At 39.3% G+C, this 17,473-nt stretch overlaps 1 protein-coding gene across 8 annotated transcripts in view; it reads right to left on the bottom strand.

The window, feature by feature from the left end:
* MYBPC1 (myosin binding protein C1) overlaps positions 1-17,473 on the bottom strand; it is a 113,277-nt gene that overhangs the window by 50,465 nt on the left and 45,339 nt on the right. For all 8 annotated transcript variants that reach the window (XM_089527944.1, XM_089527940.1, XM_089527945.1 and 5 more), the window contains 4 exons: positions 14,224-14,272; positions 8,542-8,598; positions 2,946-3,112; positions 1,708-1,840 (listed from right to left, as the gene is read on the bottom strand). In XM_089527944.1, the coding sequence (XP_089384070.1) occupies positions 1,708-1,840; positions 2,946-3,112; positions 8,542-8,598; positions 14,224-14,272 (406 nt within the window). The remainder of the gene's footprint in view (positions 1-1,707; positions 1,841-2,945; positions 3,113-8,541; positions 8,599-14,223; positions 14,273-17,473) is intronic.

Here is a 17,473-nt window from a genome sequence, read left to right as displayed (position 1 = left end):
AATTGCCCCCAACAATTTTACTCATTTTACGGACCTTGGAAGGATGCAAGCCTGAGTCAGCCTGAGACCCTGGCTAGTATTGAACTCACAACCTTGTGGTTTGTGAGTGAGTGGCTGCAGTACAGGCATTTAAGCACTGTGCCACCAGGGCAATGTACATTTAGTCCATTAATCTCCAAAGTTGGCAACCACATATCTCTAGAAGTGTACAAATAAGACAGACATAATGTCCCCCCCAGCATACATACACATCAACACTTCACAGATGAAAACTGGGACAATAGGGTTGTCAGGATGGCAAAAGTTATTAATGAAAAACACACAAGCTACTGAGACTACTGGGAAGGGCATTCTTCTCCCCGTCCCCTGCTGAGCTGAGTGCAGACAACTTTTACACTTCTAATTCAGTCTGCAGCCATTGAAATAAGCTAAGGACAAAGGGGGGCAGTGGGAAGAAGAGAGAGAAACTGGGGCATTTGAAAAGCACCTGAAGAAGCAGGATGACAGAGAATTATCTGGGATTGTCCTTGCCAAATTAGGACAATTGGTGATTATGACCATATGGACACCAGAGATGCCAGAGAGGCAGCATGATGGTAGTTAGCTTGCAGGTTCCAGTCACCACCAAGCCATAAATAAACCTGGGACAATCATAATGTCTGTCAGTCACAGTCTCTTAGGCCCGGTATATACCTCACCATCAGGGCAGGCTGAAGGCATCTGGTTTTCCCCCAGAGGGAGGCCACAGCAGCTAAACTGTGTGGCATCCCTCCAGCCCAAAAAGAACCCAGAAAACCCAGGTTCTTTTTCTGACACCGTGCAGATGTCAGGAGTGTGCCATTGGCACACTCATGACGTAAGTGACGTGCAGCAACATCTGTACGGTGCACATCACTTATGTCATCATGGTGGCACCCATGTGGATGGGATGCTGCCATAATGCTGCAGCCATCACATGCTAGGGTTCCAGAGTGTGCGGATGCTGCGCACCCTGGAACCCTAGTATTGGCTGTGGCACACCGCTTTTGGCTTGTCTGTCCCGGCCTTAGTCTGATCTCTCACATTGTGGCTGTGCATAGAAATGTATGCTACCTTAAACTTACTGGAGGAAACATAGGATATAAATCAAATAAATTAATAAATAAAAAAGTCTGAATACAAAGATTGGTCCAGATACACCTCACTCAGATGGCCACAGCTTCTTTCCATGACACCACTGTTTGGCAGTTTCTCAGATTTTTTATGTCTTCTCTTCCACCCAAATTCTGCAAGGTTAAATAAAGCTTATTATTGCATGAAAAAAGAAAGCCTCTCTTCTAGCCTCTCTGCACGTTGTTGAAGCACTTCCATTCTCTTCTTGAAGGAGATGTTTGTAAAACTGTGTCTTTTGTCATGCTGGCAAAATCTGTTTGGCAAAAGGCATGCTTTTATGACCAACTCCCTCAGGAAGGAGAACGGAAGTGCTACAGCAGCATGCAGAGAGGCAAGGTGAAAGCCTCTTCTTTTCTTGGCTTTCTTTTGTCATATGATAAGGCTCTTTGTTACTCTGTGGAAAGATCTTGAAGTGAAAATATGCTTATATTTTTGTTTCTACCCATTTGCCTTTGATCCCACCCACCAGCTACTAAGAGCTTTTCTGAAACTGAATTTGACCTTTGGACTGAAACAACCATATGAGTGCACATGCATGCACACCAAATTACTTACTTTCCACTTGGTCGTATTTCTTGACCATTTTTATACCACTTGAGTTCAACAGTTGGATCAGCCAGCTCCACCACAAACCTTACTCTACCTCCTTTATCCACTTGATATGCAGGATCCAAAATCTTAGCAAAAGCTGTAGGTTGAAGATATTTGGGGACAGAGAAGGAGAGTCAGAAAACAATTAGAAATAAAGACATGGGCATGAAACTCCACAATGGTTTCAAAAGTGGGATAATCAGTAATTTCTTTAACAGTGTGTTTAAGATATTTTAAAAGTTATATTGTCAGGAATAAAATAAATATAAATAATTAAAAAGAAGATCAGGAAGAAATTATTTTTAAAAGTTCATTCATGTGTAACTCCATGGAACATCATTAGAGATAAGGACTTTGATTTGTTTGCATTGATATTAAAATAATTAGTTTAAGGCCATTTCAATTTTATATGGAATTCCCATTCATTCCCCAACATTTTCCATTGTGCCTTCATTTTCTAATCTCCATTCATACCATTGCTATGGGTAGAACAAGAAGCTGGATCAGATTTACTTTTCCAATTTTTGACTTTGTCTATTTGTTCTCTTAAAGGGACTCTGGCAATCAAGCACTGAGGAAGTAAGGGTCTATTCCCCTCTTCCTCTAAACCAAGCACTGGGACAGAAAAAGGAAGCCTCAGAATTTAGTGTATCCTCTTCTCTAACCATAGGGGAATTATAGAGGAATTTTTCCATTTGTGCTGACAGACATAACCCACATCCATGCAAACATGGAAGGGTTTGTCTTTTGGCTTAAACTGGGAGAATCTCCTACCAGTTAGAAATAAAAGATAATCTGCCTCTTCCTCTAGTAAATTCTATAGTTAACTATTACCAGTACACAAATTCAAAGGTCGAGGCACAGATGGTTAACCAGTCATGATATGATTAACCAACCATCCTGTATATCCTACTTTTTTGTCTCTGTCTATAAAAAGGAATGGACTTGTCTAGTTAGTTGTCAATTTTATTGGCCACAGTTGTGAACTGAATTGGCCAAGTGTCAACTGAGTTGACCAGGATCAATTAAATTGTCCAGACCAGATGGCTGGCCTTGTCTGATTTCTCTACAAGTACTGTACTAATACTTTCCTAGTTGACATCACTCTCATCTCTGAAAAATACCTGCCTGTCTCAGTTACTAGAGGAGGCCAATCTATATCTATGTATTATAGTAAAGAATCTTCTCCTTATGTTCCATACCTGCACTTTTCTTTTCTTCCCTACGAGTGCGCTTCAGACGTTTCAGCATGCCCCTCAGATCAGTGATTCCATACTGAAAGGCAATTTTCTCATAGTCATTGGGATTTGAATTCTTCAGAAGCTCCCACACATCTATCTCAGGTTCTTCAGGCTCTTGTTTAACTTCCCTAATTATGAAGATTGAGGAGTGAGGGAAAGAAATTGAAAGAAGGAAAAGAAGGGGTGCAGCCCACATTAATGATATATTTCTGTATTATAAAGCAGACAAATGGAAAATCAGATCTAAGGATAGCTAAGTTTGAAATGTTTTAACAAAACCTCATTTCATATCAAGGGCTTAAGGATGAGTCTGATCTACTTAAGTTGCATCTACAATCAAATATCCTTACAAAAGAAGGGAAGAGTAGTAGGATGCCTACTTACCCCATATCTTCGCTTGATCACATATTATATATCTTGAGTTAGTCTTGAATTCAAACCTGTGAGATTTCACAGGAAAAAAACTGGAACTCTACAGCAAGCTACTGTTTGTTTTTCATATGTGGGGATCGACAAATGGAAAGAAAATGGTGAGTTGTCCTTTGAAAATATCGTTTTTTAACAAGTATGGGGTTAACTGGAAATTGACTATTTGATCAAGCTCTAGGTCTGGGGGTCATCTGGAGGAATTTAGAATTAAAGTATAACACAGATTCTTAAAGGGGCTTCAGTTAACTTTTTTACAACTTTGGTGTTCATTATATAGTAGTATACAGATGTTTTGAAGATGTCAAAGCCTCTGCCACAGAGCAATTATTGCACTGCTTTCTCCCCAGCACAATATAGATTTTGTATGTTAATGATAACATACATATAGAAGGTGGCCGGGTTCAGCATGAGTCCTGCTTGCCAGATAATTTTTTGAGTGTTGCCAGAAATGTGGCCATGAAGATAAGTAAGGGCCGAAACAGATGGCCATAAAGAGGTGGCTCTACGCCACTCCTTTGAGCGCCAGATTAGGGATGTGGCAACTGCACCCCACAGCCCTGATCTGGCATTTTTCCAACCCAAAAAGAAGCGGGTGGGAAAAAGGTGCCCTTTCTGCTGTAGCAGTGGTTTTTCGGCATTTCAGCAGCACAGAGTGTGTAAACTCTGTGCTGCAGAAGTGCCATGATGCCGCCCGGTATGTAGTCAGCAGGGTGGCATGACTCTGGCTTGGGTGCAGTATCAGTGCCTACACCACATCCCATGCCACCCAAAAGCTGGTGGTTTTTTTTGCCAGTCTGTTTTGGCCCTAAGTCTTCTTGACCCTTTAGGGTTATCCTCCCTGTGTGGTTTCACTGTAGTGGAGTTGAAAAGTCATACTGGAGTAAAGAGAAAATGGCCCTGAGGTGAAGCCACCAGGAAATGAGACACTCTCATGATTTTAATAATTGTAGTAATTGTGGTAAAGTCATCATGGGAGGGCCAACATGGTGTAGTGGTTTGAGCATTGGACTATGGTTCTGGAGACCAGGTTTCAAGTGAGTTTTTATGCTTGATCACAAAAACCCACTTGGTGACCTTGGGCAAGTTACACTCTCTCCACCTCAGAGGAAGGCAATGGCAGACCTTCTTTGAGAAAATCTTGCCCAGAAAACTCCATGATAGGTTTGCGTTAGGGTCGCCATAAGTAAAAAAATTACTGGGCATATAGCAGCAGCAGCAGCAGCAACAACATCCTGATGTCATTTTCACATGAGCAGGTTGTCAAGATTACTGTAAAAAAGGTACAGTTCTCAAATAAATGGGTTATCCCAAGATGTGAATGTATATTCAGAACTGGCATTGATAATGTGAAAACAGTTTCTACTCTTATAGTGATGTATGTGTGCCTTCAAGTCATCTTTCAGCTTATGGTGACCCCATTAATTTCATAGGGTATTCTTGGGCAAAGACTACTGAGAGGTGGTTTTGCCAGTTCCTTCCTCTGAAATGTAGTCTACCATGTATTCATTGGCAATCTCCCATCCAAGTACTAACCAGGGTTGATTCTACTTAGCTTCTGAGAACAGATGGAATCTGGTGCATTTAGAGTATTTAAGCTGCCTATGATGATTTTAATATGTGAAAATAAATGCTGAGCGTGAATCAATTTTTTTAACTAAACTGAATTTCATTCTGGAGGGCTAGACATTAATGATAATAAAACACTGAAAAGAGATGGTTTTTAAAATTCATCCACATAAGTATCTTTCGCTATTTAAAAAGATGGAAACTTTTCTATGTGCTTTCATTTTATTTTTAATTTTAAACATAAACTTTTTCATTTTCATTTTTAGTCTTTTTGTTTAAAATATTTTTTTCACTGTTACCATTATCTTAAGGGAAAATATTTTAGCAATTATGAGAGATAAGTACTGTTTATTGGTGTCGTTTTATGATATAGTATTTTATTTAGCCTTTTCATGCTAACAAGTAACAAAGGTTACGTACTTCAAAATACTGACTGCTCTGTCGGTGAGATTCCACCTTCTCACAGATCAGATATAATTGCAAACATATCCAAAAGCTGACACACAGTAAGGGGACAGATTCTCATTTCAAGACATTGGCCATCCTAGCCAGGGCAGCACCTCCCATTTGCAGTGAGAGGGATGCACATGCACCAGTAGCTGAAGACAAGAATTTGCCCCTAATCTTTAAGCAGATGTTGAGAATGAGGATTGATGTGTCCTGATTTTCAACCCACTGCAAGAAATACTGCTCCAGTCTCTTCATTTACCTTGTTTAACTGAAGAACAAATCCTTGAGCAAACAATACTCTGTCCTTAAGATGAAATGATTGTTCCTGAATGGATAATGGGCTTTGAATTTTTATTTCCTTTAGACAAATCTATAACTAGGGAATGTATTTTCATCCCAGTCTAGTGAAGTTTATTATTCAAAATTCTGGATGTTTTGTTTTTAAAAGAAGTCAGTTGAATACTTGATATGTTTCTTGTTTGGAATTTCATAATTGCTTAGCTTTTTGCAGAAATAGATAATTAAACTGCTCCAATGATCTAAAAGCTCCTAAAGCAGTCACCAAGATTAATAGTCCTGACATTAACCATTAAGCTCATTACATCTAAGGAAATGAATCTAGCTACTTTATAGAAACTATTGTTTCAGGGAGTGATGGCGATAGGCTCCTGGCCATCTGCCTTCAAGACTCAATGGATTAGGTTCCCATTGACAGTTTAGAGATTAATTGCATCTGGTTATTAGATGCAAGACAAACTGTCAGCCTTCAGGAATGCAGTCACATGTTCTTCTAACCTTTTGGTCTCTGGACCCTGACATAAATTGCAATGTATATCTGACATCCATTCATTGGCTGTAAATTGGCTCCCGTCCCATTTACATTAATGGCACTGAGCGTGTTTAAATGGTTTTCTGCTTTTACCACTTTTACTGATTTAAATCACCAGCCAGAATGTGAAGTGTGAGCATTCCAGTTTTTCTTTGAACTGAATAATGGTGTAAAATTGATATTTTCAATAATCCAGTGAAACAAGAAAAAATAATTTGTAAAATAATATTAGCTATAACTAGAAACCTGGGAATATTTGCTATAACTAGAATATCTGGAGCTTTCTTAAAGCACTTAGATGTTAAAGTAAAGCAATAAACTGAATGTAAGACAGGGGAGTAAAAGCTATTCTAATACTCATATTGATTTACAGTATTCCTATTTGAGTTAGTTTTCAACAATAAAATAAAATAATCAGATTGACTTGGAAGTATGATTTGCCCATTATCCATGCAAGAGTTACATTTCTAAAGATCTATATGCATATATACATATATATATATATATATATGTCCATATACAACAATTTAATGTAGCATTCATAGACATAATTTCAGACTGTCACAAAAACACACCAAAAACCCCCACACACATTTCCACACAAATTGTATGTTAGTAGAAAACAATAACAGAAAACCAAGCCAAGCAATTCCATATTCAAAAGCATCATCATTAACATTTTATGAACATATATCAAAGTGAGAGTCCTAGTTAGGGAAGAGAAAATGAAGACCTGGTAGGAATGACATGGACCAAAAGGGGTATGGATTTTAATTTTTGTCCCTCTAATGTCTTAACTATGTTATTGGATCAACTCCCCACTGTGTGTTTTAGAAACATATGAAGGCAGAAATCTTGCTGAAATTAAAGAATCTTGGATGTTCCAGAAAAGATAGAAGAAAGGCAGGAATTACATGAAAAATAAACTTCCAACATTCACTCACCCTCAGTTTAATCTACCCTACAGAACAAGAACTTGTTCCAAGATCCTTGAAGGAAGGCTAGAATGAAAATATAGGTGCTTTTCCTGTGCAGAATTCACACAGACATCGTACAAAATTAAACTCTCACAAAAAGGTAATAGGAAAAATCTCACAAGCACAACTAAATTGAGTCCATCTGTGTGGAATGCCTGGTCATGATGGAGTTTTCATGGGGGTGGCAGTGGGGTCTGTGCTGTATGTGTGTTTCCTTCTCCATTATTAAATGTTCCCAGCTCAGTAAATTCAAACAAATCCTCAGTCTTGCAACCTAAAATCAGCAAAATTTTTGTACCACCTCTTTTGGGAAAACCAAAACCACATGTACAGGACATAGAAATGTGTGATCACATTAATCTCTGGGGACTTGGGGTGCAGCTGACTAGTCCTTGGATTATTTTGAATTTCAAAACTAACAACAACATAAAATGCTTCTAACTGTCTAAAATATTTCCAGTGTTATAACACATCATCAGATTCCAGAAGTTGTCTAGCCTTTGTTGCCTACCCTTTCTACATACCAGGGATTATATGCTTTAGTTACACAGTGAATCTATGTGTATTGGAGTTCAGTAAACCATTTCACAGAATTGTGTAGCAGATGGGAACAACAAAATGCTGTTGCTTGTCTATATTCCACATGCTTTGAAAACAAATGTTCTAGAGTTGGATTTGATTTTTTAAGCTCTCTTACCAGGATCAATATTTTGAATTTCTCATCCCCATCTAGGATAGTGAGGGAAAGCATGCAAGCACAAAACAAACACTAATAAAGTACTGGCAAGTCCCAATAAGATTTTATCCCCATGTTATAATTTAGTGTCCAAGGAATGCTTCTTGAAGGCTGCATACACATTGTAGAATTAATCCAGTTTGACACAAGTTTAACTACTATGGCTCTGTGCTATGGAATTCTGGAATTGTAGTTTTGTGAGACATTTAGCCTTCTCTGTCAGAGAGCCACAACAAACAACCTATCCCACAATTTCATAGAATTCAGCCACAGCAGTTAAAGTGGTGTCAAACTGGATTACTTCTGCAGTGTATATTCCCATGATGTTAAATTATAATATGGGTAACAGCCCTAAGAAAGAGTATGATATCCTCAGATTTTTGTGGCTTCTTGTCACCATGCTGACAGAATTTCAGCATGTTTGGTCCCTTAAGAATTAAAAGTTTGTAACACCAAAGGGAAGTGACGGTACCATTTTGGAAGGAATTAATTCTACACCTGACATTTTCCTATGTGAAAGCCTAACCAACTTCCAGTCCACACCTGCTCACTTCATTGCTTGGTTCTCACCTACGTTTCAGGAGACCACTAAAGTCAAGTTCTCCTGCATCCTCTTGTCCTTCACCGCTGTTATTAATAAGAAAAGAAAATCAAGTCTTTGTTTAATACCCAGAGAGTTGGACAACACACATTGCATACACTCTAGTTGCTCTGCAAATGCAACACTACTTACATTGTAGACACACAGGAGAGAATATTATGTCAACACAAACTTGTATTCTTTTTCAAAGGATGTATAATGTCCATTAACAAGCACTTGTGAAAAATAAACACAAAGGTTTGTGTTGTTCCAAGCTACACTTCTTCAGGCAAATTTTTCTAAATATGTAGACATAAATTTGCCTAAATTTGTGTTAAACGCTCCTGTAACACAAATGTGTTCCAAGGTGACGTGAGTCAGCACAAAGGGCTTTGTTTTTTTTATGTCTGCTAATGTGCCTGTTTTAAAAACAACAACAAAGGGCTTGTGCTGATCTCAGTTACAAATGTAAAAACAAATATTGCATTGTTGTTTACACTGGATAGAACAATGCACAGCTGTATAAAATAACAAATAGTAAACTTAAGGTTTTTGTAAAACTGCCTTTGGGAATTTACTTTTCCTTGCTCACACACAATGTGTTGTATGGTTTTATAGATGAGAAAGTGACAGAGAAAGACAGTGATTGTGGGCTGGTGGATGGGTTAAAAAGAGATGAATTCATTTATAGAATATGTTGAACAATAACAATGGCATTGCAATTATTAATAAACAGGGCTTAGTATATTTTGCATAAGCATGATTGCATAATATGTTGAACAATGTAGTGAGTGTGTAACCAAGAAAGGAAGAAAACAACTGGGAAAGTATTCAGTGATCAGGGAATGGGACAACAGTGCCCTGACCAGTTTTCTTTCCCTAACTCACATGTTTTTCAGGATAAACGTTTCTCTTGAAAATGCTAGCTTCCATCTCCCTCCCTTCCATTTTTCTACTGCTTCATTGCTTACAAAAACAAAGCATTTTGTTAACTGATCTTAGGAAGAGAACAAATATTAATTTACTTGTTTTTATTTATTCTGGGGAGAATCTTGTTACTATCTCTGCATAAAATACACAAAGCCCTGTTTATAAAACTAACACATCATGGAAGTTAACTTGGTGATCATGGAGCCATTAACATTGCCTAGTCCCAAAGGGCAGCCTTCTTTATGGCTTTTCAGAGCATGCCCTTCCCTTTCTATCACCTATAGAAAAGCAGCAGTCTTCTGGATAAAATGTCTTCCCAAGTGAAGATGACCTAGATGATGGGGAGTAGGAGCTGGGAAATCTGTATTTGCTTAATTTTCTTGCAGAACCAAATGGCTGCATGAGTATGAGGAAGAGAGGAAAGATTATTTGATGAACAATGTCTGGACTATCCTGGGAGGCAATGATGATCCCAGAAGGTTCAGATACTCAAATGCCATTCCCTTAGTTACAGGGGAATAATGCAGCAATATTAATTTATTAATACAATTGAATATAGGGGTTTTAACCAGGATCTTTAAAAACAAAAACATTATTACACTAAATACACTGAAGTGTCAAAAGCTTTGATTTCTTCCTTTTGGAGTAGGGAGTAACATGTTTCCACTAGATGCCCAAGTGAGCAATATTGATAGCTCTGAATTATTTTAAACTGATAGGTCAGGTTGATTTTGGAATATCAGTTCCTGCCTTATAACTAGTGCATCTGATGAAATGGACCCCGATTTGTGAAAGCTAATCCCATAATAAATCTGTTATTTTTCAATATACTACACAATTCCTAGGTATTTTACCATTTGTAAAGTTTGTAGGACCATTTGTACATCCAGCCAAAGCATGGAAACAGCTTGATTTTTGACAACCACTCCCAGAAACCACTTGCTATGTTGCCTGGAGGATTCTGGGAAGAGTAGTACAAACCGAGAATGCTTGTACCTGCAGACCAGTGTTGCCTTCTCTCATCATCACCACCACTCTAGGGCAGAGATGCTGACCTCAAGTGATCATCATCTTTCCTGGTCAGAAATACCCTCATAATCTCTTCCTGAAGCAGGGATGTTAGGGGAGGGACCTGGGACTTTTTACATACAAAATGTTCTTTGTCATTGAGTTATCACCTCATCCTTGGTCAGTGGTTCTCAACCTTCCTAATGCTGCGACCATTTAATACAGTTCCTCATGTTGTGGTGACCCCCAACCATAGAGGATCGGTGTCTTGGTTCCTAAGACCATTCTAAATATGTGTTTTCCGATGGTTCTAGGCAACCCCTGTGAAAGGATTGTTTGACCACAAAGGGGTCGTGACCCACAGGTTGAGAACCGCTGTCCTTGGTTCAGGAAACATCTGCTCCTGTCTGGCATGAAAACTGGAGTTGTCAATATCACAAGCCCATGTAGGTATTGCCAGGCTTAGTGCAGGACCAGTTGTTGCCAACTCCATCTGTGATGGTCCAGGATATATTACTACCTTAACAGAGGTACCAAGTGCCATGCTGTCCGCCACCTTTCATTCCATGTACAAAAGTTGACTGGCAGTTAAATCTAATTTCAGCAATGGCGATAGGGAAACATTGTTCTCCCCTCCCACTTGAGAGCAGCAGGCTAATTTAACAGATGCAAATGGGGTTGCACTGCAAACACAACTGGATCCTACCACCTCCAGCAAGGGTTTCCTGAGGTAGCTACCTCACCCCATGAAATGGAAAGAATTACTGTAATGTTCATCAGAAGAAACTGGAAGGCAGGAAAACCATGCTCTTTTCACTTCCTTGGTGGACAAAAATGATGATTCATTGTTGGTGATGTTACTGACATACCATGGGATAAGCCTTAATGCAACTCCAGTGAGTTCCACTAAAGGTGAGAAGGCTTTGCAAAACCTTTCTGTAGCTGGAACAGAGTGCTGAAAAATTACATTTTGTATGCACCAGCCAATATGATCATTGGGCATGCTGACTGGAGGACTCTGGGAGGTATAGTCCACAACATGAGCTTTGATGTAGAATAAATCCTCACAGGTTTCTCAGGAATCTGAAGAGGTAGAATTACTAAATGCACCACCAGCAGGTACTTCCAAAATGTAGTGGCAAACCCAGGTATCTTGAGTTTACTTCACCATGCCATATACTTGTGTTACTATAGGCATAAAAATGGTGAGGAAGAGATGGAGGAACAGAAAGGCAGAATCATGCCAAATGGTTGAACTGGTAGAGGTAAATGCATCATGATGAAATGTGGGAACATAGAGGGCATGACTAGTGGGATGTCAACACAAAAGGTCTTTGGTTAGATGATCTGTGCAACAAATGGTTTATGATTCACTGACATTCACTGCCTTCTCAGATATACATGTTAGATTAATCAATAAAAATAAATACATAGATGTCTGGAATTGCAAAATATTCTTCAATATCAAATTCAGGATAGCTTTGCACAAGTACCTTCACAAAAATGAAGAGCTTATGGGACTTTCTTCCACGTACGGTAAGGACAGGTAACATGTACCCCTCCAGATGTTGTTGGCTTTCTCATAACCCCCAGTCAATGAACGAATTATAGGAGATGGTGGGAGTTGCAGTCCAGCAACATAGGTCAGGTCATCAGTTGTCTACCCAATTTATAGGGCATTAAGGTTTAGAGTGCTGAAATATCATCATCTGATACAAATTTCTCTCATGAAACAGAAGTCCAAATGGCTATTTTCTGTATTGTATGCAATTGCTCACACATGGCAGAACAGAAAGTGTCTTGGTCTAACTCACACACAGAGATCCCAAGCTGATCTTTTGGGATCAAAAATGCTGAAAGAATGAACCTATTTCCTGATGGTTTCCTGGGAAAATGTACTTTCCCTACAATGGCCTAGAAAACCTGTCAGAGCCATCATAGTATTGCAATGGTACAGGGGTGAAGGCCAGTATTTGTGTGCAAATGCTGACAATCTCAGATGAATTTCTGAAAACAAGTATACATTTTTCCTCTATGAAATATTCTTAAGTGAATGCTAACATCCTATTTGTGACTATTCATGTAGTGACACTTCTCTCTCTCTCTCTCTCTCCCTGTGTGTGTGTGTTGTTTGCCTACAAGTTGTTTCTGATTTATGGACTTGTCTACCTATCACCAAATCCTCTCCCCAAACCTTTTTCCTTAAGGCTGTTGAATTAACCTAATTTCTAACTGCAATCAGGCTTTTGGATGAGATTATTTCAGCAAGAAGCTGCTCCTTAGATTCTGCCAAACTAATATTTCCCGTAAAGGACCTGCCCTCTGTTCTGTATATGTGTGATTTCAGGTGGTTATATAAAAGAGATGAGAGTCTTTTCAGGAGTGGCACCACAATTCTAAAACTCCATCTTGATGGACATTTTAAAGTCTCTCCCCCACCCCATGTCTTTTGTAAGGTCCTTGAGAACAGGGATATGAAGTTGTTGCTTGTGTAATGAAGTGTGGCACCATGGATATGAATGGCCTAGTGCAAATAATAAAACAACAACATTCAAGAGATTATAAAATTCACTGGTTTTATCCTTGAATCTTCCAATATATATCAAAGTTATCTGGAATTTTTAGCATTCACATGTTGCCTCAGAATGTCTGCACTCACTGTAATAAATATTACATTTTGTTGGTTGGTCTCACCTAGTGTAGACTTCCTGAATCCATGACCTATACATTGACTCATCCATCACCAATTGATTAAATGGGTCTATTCTTGTTGGAAGTAATCAATAGAATTCAGGCCAGAGTATGACTACTACACAGGCAGTGCTCTACATTTCTGTGTTACAGATATTAACACATTTCTGAACTATTTGTATGCAGCAGTTCATATGATCTATGGGCGCACTCTCTTCCCCTTTGCCATTGCCTCACTTAGTACACACTTGTGGTGGAACTAGTCTAAGTGCACCTAAACAACTGAGATCACCTTTTGGAAACAGCCTCTGTATAGAGTGCTTAATAACAACTGCCATATGGCAAACATGGATAAGACATAAAATTGCACATTTCTACTGATGAAAGATGTTTTCACTAGCAGATGAAGGACAGAGGCAAACCCTGCTCCCCCCACGAAGCTCCAATCCCAATTGTTCAGCTTTAAAACCAAGCAGGAAATGCTCCAAAACAGGGAAGGGAGTTACAGTGAGGGGAGGGAGGAAGAAAGTCCCACTGTTATCAATAGCACTATGCTGGATTTAGCCCCACAACATATAAATCAACCATCAGTGGCCACTAATGGCTTTCAGGACACTGGGGCAGTGAATCTGCTCTATGTTTTGGAAATGTAAGGGAGGTATCCCTTAAGCAGTTACCAATAATAATAATAATAATAATAATAATAATAATAATAATAATAATTTATAACGCTCTTTCTACCAAAGGGTGGTTACATCATTAAAGTCTGGATGCACTGCTCCACTGACTCAAGCAGATATTACAGAAAATTGAATGGGAATCTTAATTTTCAGTAGTAGAAAGACATTTAAAAAACCACACCATAGCCTTTATCTCTGACAATTCTCTTTGTAACAGATGTGTCACTCTGATTTCACTGTGCATTTTTCAGAAACCCATCTCAGTATTTTCAACCTGTTGACTTTGTTTTCAGAGTATAAGGTATGTGATACTTTCAACACCCACTACTAAAGCATTTTCCAAAAATCACTATATGAAGTTACCTTCTTTTGAATGCAGACCGGATATCTATTGATGGTGCAGATGAAACTTCTACAATAAAAATAAAAATAAAAGTAAATGATCTGTGTAATTTGCAAAGTGCAAATCTCTGGGTAGAAAGTATGGATGTCCATGCCCTGTGTGATAGAAGGATGTAATGCAGCCAGCATGGTGTTAACCCTAACCATCATGCTTTGATTTTACCAGCCCAATTTATCCTTTATAAAACGTGGAGAGATTTTACTGGCAAGAGACAAAAATCCCTTTGTTTACTCATGGTGTCCTGACATTGGCTGTATCTCTGTGTATTTCAGTAGTGTTACAAGTTTCTTGGCAGCAGATTTCACTATGTAAATGAATTTAATCTATATAATCTTTGGGTGGGATGATAAATAAAAAAAGGCAACAGAGAAAGATTAACAGATCAGTATATCAGCTGCACAATTATATATACAGTGGACCCTTGTTATATGCTGGGGTTTGGTTCCAGGGTCCCCTGTGGATACCAAAATCCGTAGATGCTCAAGTCTCATTAATTATAATGACATAGCAAAATGGTGTCCCTTATAAAAAATGGAAAATCAGCATTTGATATTTTAAATTTATACTTTTTTAACATTTTCAAACCGTGGATGCTTCAATCCGTGTATAAAAAAATCTGTGTATAAAGTGTGTGTGTGTGTGTGTGTGTGTGTGTGTGTGTGTGTGTGTTCAACTGATATACTGATCTGTTAATTTTTCTCTATTGCCTTTTGTATTTTCACCAATCCATCCTGTGGGTCCACAGTATATTTAAATATAGCTCTCTAGGAAAATATTCATGGAATTATGCTATTTTGTAAATTATTATTAGTTCCCCCTGCTTCAAAGAAACTGGGCCCCAATCCAGATCAGGACAGCTCTGCATGGGTAGAGAAGGCTTATACTTCTCCCTGCAGCTGTTTCCTTCCATAAATCCCCACGTCTACCGAGACTAAAACAGAAATATCTAGCCAGTAAAAACTTGTCGACCAACAATGCCCTATTGGGTGAATCAATGGAAATGTCTACACACTAGAACAGGCTCAGGTTAGTGCCCATTTTCAGTGCTGTGAATGTGGCCCTTCAGATGTAGGGACACTAACTCCCATCACCCCTTACCATTCTGGCGAATGCTTTTACAAAGCTTTCAAAAAGCTGTGTCTTAATATCTAGATGTATGCCTTGCAGAAACTGGGAAAATGAGTTCTTTGGAACATATGCTGGCTGGTGGATTCTGGGAACTGCAATCTAAATCCCCTTTGCCCTGAAATAGACTGGCACACAATATAGATAGTCTTCTTTTTTAAAAAAAATCAGTAAGTACAGGGATGACACCACCAAATCTTGAGGCTTTTGGCAAGTCTGGGGGGAGCCCTAAATAAACCAAGGTTACTTCTGGACTATAGCTCCCAGCATCCCCTGGTGACCAGCAGGGGAATTCTGAGAATTATGCTCCCAAAAAAGGAACTTGGCCAAACTCTGCAAATAACAATTGCTTCTAAGTGCAAGGTCTGGCCATCACCCCCTAGTTGCTGCTTTAAGCCTGTAAGAGAATTGAATCTGGGATTGAATTTCACCCAGTGTAAATTAGTCATGTAATCAGATAAAACAATTCACTCCTATAGAAAGTTTATGCCCGCAGACAGGCTGGCTCCTTGCCTACATGCGGGCAGACTCTGAGGCTTGTCCGGTTAATTGGCAGTCAGCTGCTGGACATTCCGTTAATTGTGCCCTGCCTCCCTGGCTGATTAATGAGCATGCTGACCTTGGTAATTTGGTAGCCTTGTTTTGCTAGCATGACCATAGAGTGGGTTAGCTGCCAGACTGCTGTAAGGCGAAGATATTTCAAAAGCTTGTTGTAGATGTGTCTGGCATCTGAAGCCGCTGGGGCAGGTGACCAGGCTTTGGGACCCAACAGTAGTGTTTTGAGGGACAGACAAGGTCCTTTGCTCATGGACACACTCTCTCTCCCCAGTCCCCTAATGTATGTCCATAAATAAAAGGAGGCCAGTGAAGGAATTCTTGGGGAATCATTACCAAGTTTAAAAATGCTTCACATGTCTTAGGCCTTGCTTTTATGATGGCATGTCTGTTTATTTTCCAGACTGGGAGCTTGATACAGTTGGCTCTCCACATTTGCAGCTTTGACATCTGAGGATTTGATTATTTGCGGATTTGATTAATATCTTCTCCCTAGGTCCTCCAGCATGACCCTATGGCCAACTTTCACAAGATAATGGAGAACCTAAAGATTGCTAGAAAGAACACTTCTTGATGCATTTGTAGGTCCTCCGGCACAATTCTATGGTCAACTTCCAGTGGATATTTACCACAGAGTTGTGCTGGGGCCCCTAGGAATCTAGAGAGGTGTTTTACAGGTTAAAAAAATAGTGTTTTTTATTTGTGGTTTTTCCACTTTCACGGGATTGTGCATCCCTAACCCCATCGAATGTGGAGGATCCACTGTATTTTAAAGAGCGTCCCAGAGAGAGGAAAGCATTAACTCTTGCCAAATGTCAGCTCTGGTTTCACTGTGAAACTCCTCCTGTATTCCACCATCTACTACTGACCACTGCTTGATACTTAGCACTTTGTGACATTGGAGTGACTCTGTTGTCAGTCATGTGGTAAACCTGGTCCAGGTTTTAGTCCAAACTTTTAAGCAGCTAGCCAAGATCCTGAATGCTATGGATGGAACCTTTAAAGTTCAAAGTAAAATCCAGAGCAGATTCACCACCTCATTAACATCAACATCACAACACCCCAGTGCTTATAGGACATAGTCTGACAGGGGTTGTCAGAAACTATGAAGTGAGGTGAAGGTCAAAATGGTTGCGGTCTGTTTTATGCTCAGATGATGAGTGGGCCGCTGGTTCAATCCTTTTTGAAGGCCTATCTCTTTCACCTGGCCTACCCAGTCAATTTTAAATTAGGAATTTTAAACTGGTATATTTTTAATTTTGTGTTGGATGATCTTTGGTTTTATCATGATCCTAGGTTTATGTGAAGTTGAAGGCTTTCATGGCTGGCATCAATAGTTTTTTGTGGGTTTTTCGGGCTATGTGGCCATGTTCTAGAAGAGTTTCTTCCTGATGTTTCGCCAGCATCTGTGGCTGGCATCTTCAGAGATTTCTCGGAAGATGCCAGCCACAGATGCTGGCGAAACGTCAGGAAGAAACTCTTCTAGAACATGGCCACATAGCCCAAAAAACCCACAAAAAAACTAGGTTT

Source organism: Sceloporus occidentalis, unplaced genomic scaffold (assembly GCF_023333645.1).
Source record: "Sceloporus occidentalis isolate IW3139 unplaced genomic scaffold, rSceOcc1.0.p SCAF_5, whole genome shotgun sequence".
Taxonomy (NCBI): Eukaryota; Metazoa; Chordata; class Lepidosauria; order Squamata; family Phrynosomatidae; genus Sceloporus; species Sceloporus occidentalis.
Note: the sequence above shows the minus strand (reverse complement) of the source record. Positions and strands in the feature narration are given on the sequence as shown.